The 6,728-nt window shown below is 47.8% G+C and overlaps 1 protein-coding gene across 1 annotated transcript in view; it reads left to right on the top strand.

Moving 5' to 3' along the window:
- The first annotated feature begins 560 nt into the window (after nt 1-560).
- The window catches only part of FAM3B (FAM3 metabolism regulating signaling molecule B), a 55,316-nt gene continuing 49,148 nt past the window's right edge, over nt 561-6,728 (top strand). The window contains exon 1 of the mRNA XM_058427810.1: nt 561-624. Within this exon, the coding sequence (XP_058283793.1) occupies nt 564-624 (61 nt within the window). The 5' untranslated portion in view covers nt 561-563. The remainder of the gene's footprint in view (nt 625-6,728) is intronic.

Here is a 6,728-nt window from a genome sequence, read left to right as displayed (position 1 = left end):
CGTTTTCACAGAAACGTGGAAATTCATTTCACAGGACCTCAGGAGACACCCTCAGACCCCATGTAATGTTCCCAGGATCCCAGCAGGGAAGACCCAGGAGCTGTGCCAGGGACCAGAACAGCGGGGAGAAGTCACCAGACCAGACCGCGTGTGTGAGTGTGTGTATGTGTGTGTGTGTGTGTGCGCGTGCGTTTGGGGTGGGGGGGGGTGGTTGTCACAGCCGGAAAAGGGAGATGGACACGAACGGGGAACACACGGCAGGGGAGGGGCGTGGCGGAAAAGAAGAGATAGACACGAGAGGGGCACACCACAGAGGAGGGGCACAGCGGGAAAGGGGAGATGGGCACAAGGCGGGGACACACCGCAGGGGAAGGGCGCGGTGTGAAAGGGGAGATGCACCCAACGGGCACACCCGGGGTCTGAAGGCTGGAGAGGCAGGCCGTGTAGACCGGATCTGCTTCCTGGGGTCTACTGGCGGAAACTTCCTCGTAGACTGGATTCGCGACTGCGCTGTTCCCGTGATCCACTGCGCCTGCGCGGGCGCCTGGCTGGGCTCGGCGGGCATGGCTGGGGCACCCTGGCGCCATCTTTTTCCAGCGCGCGAAGGCAGGAGCCCGAGTCTGGGTGAGAGGATGCGCGGCTGGCGTGGGGAGGGGTAGGATGGACGGGGCAGGACGCGGCCGCCTGCAGCTGGGACCCTGAGCTGCCCGAGGGGGTCGCCCCCGAAGGGCCCCAGGTTGTCTGCGCCGGCGGTTTCCCACGTGCCCATGAACCTCCCGTTGGGGCTGCGCGTGCAGTGGCAGACACCCCCCAACTCCCCTCTAATTCTCAGCCCTTAGGAGACCCGAGCCTGGCACCCCTCTGCACTCATCCCCAGACAGGAGATGGGGCTGTCTGGGCATGGACCCCAGGCCCTGGCCCAAGGTCTCCTGGCTTGCCCTGGCCTGTAGGCAGCGGGTGGGCACTCAGGAGCCCCCGACCCCACACGGGCGACCAGGGACGGTATTCCCAGCAGAGGATTCCAGAACCTACGTCAGGGGGAGGGTGACACCTGGGGATGGGATCCTCCTGCTTGTCCCTGGAAACATTGGGAGCCATGGAGGCTTTCATCTGGGGCCAGTAGGAACGTTCCCTGGGGGCAGCTGAAAGGCGTCTGGAAAGAAGTGACCGTGGGTAGGGAGACCAGCTAGGTGGATGCTATGGTCAACCAGAAAGGGCAGGGGCTGCTGGAGTGAAGGAGGAGAATTTGAGATCCAAGAAGGAAGTGGGATCAAAACAAGGAAGCGCACAGTTCCAGGGAGAGATTGGAACTGAAGAGATGACGTGTGGAACCTTGTGACCTCCGCAACATGTTTTCCTCCTTTATTTGACCATGTATATTTTCATTGCTCCAACAATGCAGAAAGGAAATGTGTGCAAAATCATGAGTTTCCAGGCTTGAACCTCTTCATCTCCTGGAACCACACTCCAGGCGGGTAGAGGTCTGCAGGCTGAATGAGAGGGGAGTGACATTTTCAAGCACTTTACAGGGAGATAGAAAAGAAAGTGGGGTTGGTGCGGGTTCCATGCAGAGGTATAGGCGATATGCCCTTGGCTTGAGGAGTGAGGACATGGGGATCAGTAAAGGGTAAGGAGCAGTCCCACGCCAGCCCAAACTACCAACACGTGGCCACTCAGTCCCACGTAGGAATCCCATAGATTTCAGAAATACATTCTGTTTTCTTCTGTTTAGCAGTCTTGGACTGTCATATACATATACTGCTATGAGTTTTTGTTTTGTTTTGCCTTCTTTCTCAAAGGATTTGTGCTTAAGAAAAACAAAAAAACCCTGTTTTCCTTGGAATACAGGCATATTTGGAGATATTGCAGATTTGGTTCTAGACCACTGCAATAAAGCCAGTATCACAATGAAGTGTGTCATACAAACATTCTGGTTTCCCAGTGCACATAAAAGCAATGTCTACATTACTCCATTAAGTGTGAAATAGTATGTCTAAAATACAATGTGCATACCTTAATTTAAAAATACTTTATTGCTGAAAATGCCAACGTTCATGTGAGACTTCCAAGAATCGTAATCTTTCTGCTGGTGGAGGGCCCTGCCTCAGTGTGGATCAGGATGGCGGTTGCTGAAGATTAGAGCGGCTGTGGCAATTTCTTTTTTTTTTTTTTTTTTTTTTTTGAGACGGAGTCTCGCTCTATCGCCCAGGCTGGAGTGCAGTGGCGCAATCTCGGCTCACTGCAAGCTCCGCCTCCCGGGTTCACGCCATTCTCCTGCCTCAGCCTCTCCGAGTAGCTGGGACTACAGGCGCCCGCCACCACGCCCGGCTAATTTTTTGTATTTTTAGTAGAGACGGGTTTTCACCGTGGTCTTGATCTCCTGACCTCGTGATCCGCCCGCCTCGGCCTCCCAAAGTGCTGGGATTACAAGCGTGAGCCACCGCGCCCGGCCGGCAATTTCTTAAAAGAAGACAACAATGAAGTTTGCCACATCAGTTGACAAAAGGTTTCTCAGTAGCATGCAGTGTTGTTTGATAGTATTTGACCCATAGTGTAAATTCTTTCAAAACTGAAGTCAGTCCTCTCAAACTCTGCCACTACTTTATCAACGAAGTTTAGGTAGTATTCTCAATCCTTTGTTGTCATTTCAACAGTGTTTAGAGCATCTTCACCAAGAGTAGATTCCATCTCAAGAAACCGCCCATTTCACTCAATCGTAAGAAGCAACTCCTCATCTGTTCAGATTTTCTCATGAGATTGCAGCGATTCAGTCACATCTTTAGGCTCCATTCCTAATGCCAGTTCTCTTATTATTTCCATCGTATTTGCTGTACCTGAAGTTACACTGAAGTCTTGAAGTCATCAAACTTACCCAGGAGGGTTGGAACCGATTTCTTCCAAACTCCTTTTAATGTTTTATTTTGACCTCCTCCCATGAATCACAAATGTTCTTAATGGCATCTTGAATGCAGAATCCCGTCCAGAAGGTTTTCAATTGACTTTGCCCAGATCCATCAGAGGAATCGCCCTTTATGCTGGCTGTATTCTTACAAATGTATTCCTTAAAATGTAAGACTTGAAAGTCAAAATTACTCTTTGATCCAAGGGCCGCAGAATGGATGTTGTGTTAGCACATACAGAAACGACATTGATTTCCTTATATGTCTCCATCAGAGCTCTTGGGTGACCAGGTGCATTGTATTAATAAATGAACTAATGTTTTCAAAGGAATTTTCTTTCGAAGCAGTAGATCTCAACAGTGGGCTTGAAATATTCAGTAAACAATGCTGTAAACAGATGTGCTGTCATCTAGGCTTTGTTTTTCCATTTCTGGAACACAGACAGTAGATTTAGCCTACTTCTTTTGTAATTTTTATAGATTTGGGGGTACAAATGCAATTGTGTTACCTGGATGTTATATTGCGTAGTGGGGAAGTCTGGGATTTTAGTGTATTCATCATCTGAATAGTGTACATTGTATGCAGTAGGTAGTATTTCATCCCTCACCCCCTTCCTCCTTCCCATTTGACATGCTTCTTAAGGGCCCTAGGCATTTTGGAAAAGTAAATGAGCATTGGTGGCACCTTAAAGTCAGTCCCTAACAAAAGAGTTAGCCTGTTTTTGAAGCTTCGAACCAGTCATGGACTTTTCCTCTCTAACTGAAAGTCCCGGATGGCACCTTCCAATATAAGACTGTTTGTCTACATTGAAAATGTGTTAGTGTAGCCACCTTTATCAATGATCTTAGCTAGATCTTCTGGAAGACATTCTACAGCTTCTGCATCAGCACTTGCTGCCTTACCTTTCACTTTTGTGTTATGGAGATGGCTTCTTTTCTTCAACCTCATGAACCAACCTCTCCCAGCTCCCAACTTTGCTTCTGCAGCTTCCACACCTCTCAGCCTTCACAGAATTGAAGAAAGTTAGGACCCTGCTCTGGATTAGACTTTGGCTTGAGGGAATATCATAGTTTACCCAGGGCAATAAAACTTTCTCCATATCAATAACAGGGCTGTTTCACTGTCTTATTTCTGTTTTCACTGGGGTGGCACTTATTATATCCTTTAAAAACTTTCCTTTGCATTTATAACTTAGCTAACTGATTGGCACAAGAGGCCTGGTTTATGGCCTCTATTGGCTTTTAATATGCCTTCCTCACTAAGCTTAATCATTTCTAGCTTTTGATTTAAAGAAAAATATGTGTGACTGTTTCACTTGAATGATTAGAGGCCATTGTAGTGTTATTAATTGGTCTAATTCAATATTGTTGTATCTCAGGGAACAGGCTCAAGGAGAGGGAGAGAGATGGTGAACAGCTGGTTAATGGAGCAGCCAAAGCACACACGCACATATGGATGAAGTTCACTGTCTTCTGTGGACACTGTTCATGGCACCCGCAAAATAGTCACAATAGTAACATCAAAGATGGCTGATCACAGATCCCCATACCGTATATGATAATGCTGAAAAAGTTTGAAATATTGCCAGAATTACCAAAATGCGCCACAGAGACAGGAAGTAAGCACATGCTGTTGGAAATGAATGGCGCCAGTAGACTTACTGGAGGCAGGGTTGCCAGGAACCCTCAATTTGTAAAAGACACAGTATCTGCATATGAAGTGAAGCACAATAAAGTGAGGTGTGCCTGTATTTCAGGATGTATGTCATATTCTTTTTTATACATAATCCCTTACATAAGTTGTTTCTAAATCAACACTGAAATCAGCCAGTTTTTTTCTCTTGATGTCTTATGACAGTGAGAGATAAAATAACCCATTAATATAACAACCATAGTGACCACTTATGGGATGTCTCATTTGCATCCAGGATTATTCAAGGTACCTTCTCTCCATTTTCTCACTTAATCCCCACAACTACCCTATGAGACGAGTGTCACTATTCCTGTTGTGTAGATGAAGAAGCCAGGCTCAGAGAGGGTAAATGGCATACCCCAAACCACCCAGCCATGAGGGCAGAAGTAGAGGTTCTGGGTAGTGCTCATCCAACTTCCATGCTCTTCCTCCAAACTATCTGTGCAGCTGCCGTCAGCAGAAATGGCTTTATCAAGAGTGAAAAGCAGCAGCAAAGGCAACGAGTTTGGGTGCCGGTCTTTTGATTGTTGGTTTTCGTTTTTCTTTTCTTTTCCTTTTTCTTTTTCTTTTTCTTTTTTTTCTTTTTTTTTTTTTTTTTTGAGACAGAGTTTCACTCTTGTTGCCCAGGCTGGAGTGCAATAGTGTGATCTTGGCTCACTGCAACCTGTGCCTCCTGGGTTCAAGCGATCCTCCTGCCCCAGCCTCCAGAGTAGCTGGGATTACAGGCATGCACTCCCACGCCCGGCTAATTTTGTATTATTAGTAGAGACGGTTTTTCTCCATGCTGGTCAGGCTGGTCTCGAACTCCTGACCTTAGGTGATCGCCCGCCTCTGTTTTTCATATATCTTGCAGTCCAGGCAAGGTGCAAATAAACAGTGAAATGGTCATCAGGTCACAGGAGTAGGGTTGGGACAAGGAGGAAGAGAAGTGGTGGCAGGGTCACACAGACTCTGGGAGGTCAGCAGAAGCATGTGGGTCTTCCCTTGCCCTTGACCTGGTGACCTCCCAGTTTGGATTCATCTTCACAAAAGGAGGTATAGGATGTGTTACTGGGACCAAGAAGACTCTGATGCAGGGTCTCAACTGAAGAGACCTAGGCTCTAGCTGAGTGGCCTTGGGCTACTCACAGACTCTGTGAACTTCAGTTGCCTAATGGGTAAAAGACAGGGTGGCCAGGGATTTCCACACTGCTCAGGCGAGCACACAGCATCATCCACCTTCAGGACTAGCTAGTTAGATGATCCTGTAAACTGTAGTACTGATTTATATTCTACTTTTGGTCAAAACCTCTTTTCCAACTGGAGCCTCCTTTTCTGACAAATGGACCATAATAGCTTCAGCCTCCCCTTGGAGCTGTTTTCTTACTTCTGTGTCACTCAAATTCATGAGAGTTGGGTGCCTTTCCTTCCCACAGTGGGTCACCCATGTGCCAGCGTCTCTTCCTGGCTAGGCTTGGGTTCTGCTTCTGCTTCTTCCTGTCCTCCCATGCTGGCCACGAGCATCACGACGATGCAGAAAACACGTAAGGGACAAGTGGAACTGTAGGCTATACACATCCCCAGTCACAGTTGCAGATAAAACCATCTAAAACTTTGGATTCTTCCCAAAACCTGCAGTGTATGTTTCAGGGTGCATTGCTGCAGCTAAGAGTGTGAACCCACACCTTTCCAAATGAGAGCCATGGATTTTCTGTACAGACACATTTGGCACCTTCAGGAGACTCACAGGGGAAACAGTTTGCAACAGCTTTACCAGCAGAACCAACAAGGCCAGTTTAGAAGCTTGGACGCCTTGACCTGAACATTTGATGGCTGTCCTTCCTGAGGGCAATAGTCACACCCCAGTGCCAGGTACCATCAGGCTTGGGAACTGGACCTTTGCATTACCACCTGGTCCACCCAGGTTGTTTCCCAGAACAAAACGGGGGCAACCCAAAATGGTGGCCCTCCCTCTTTCTTTTGTTCCCCAGAACAAAAGGGGAGCAACCCAAAATGGTGACTTTCCCTCTTTCAGGAGAGCTCAGTTTACCTTTGCCTGCCTCTTCTGGCCCCATTCAGACTCAGAAATTTGTATCTAGGCTAAGCTTTCTGCCAAGCCAGAGTTCACAGGTCTCTGGGTTTCTCATCCTGCCAAGC

The sequence above is a fragment of the Hylobates moloch genome, unplaced genomic scaffold (genome assembly GCF_009828535.3).
Source record: "Hylobates moloch isolate HMO894 unplaced genomic scaffold, HMol_V3 SCAFFOLD_14, whole genome shotgun sequence".
Lineage (NCBI taxonomy): Eukaryota > Metazoa > Chordata > Mammalia > Primates > Hylobatidae > Hylobates > Hylobates moloch.
The sequence above is the reverse complement of the archived record's forward strand: the minus strand, read 5'-3'. Positions and strand labels throughout refer to the sequence as shown.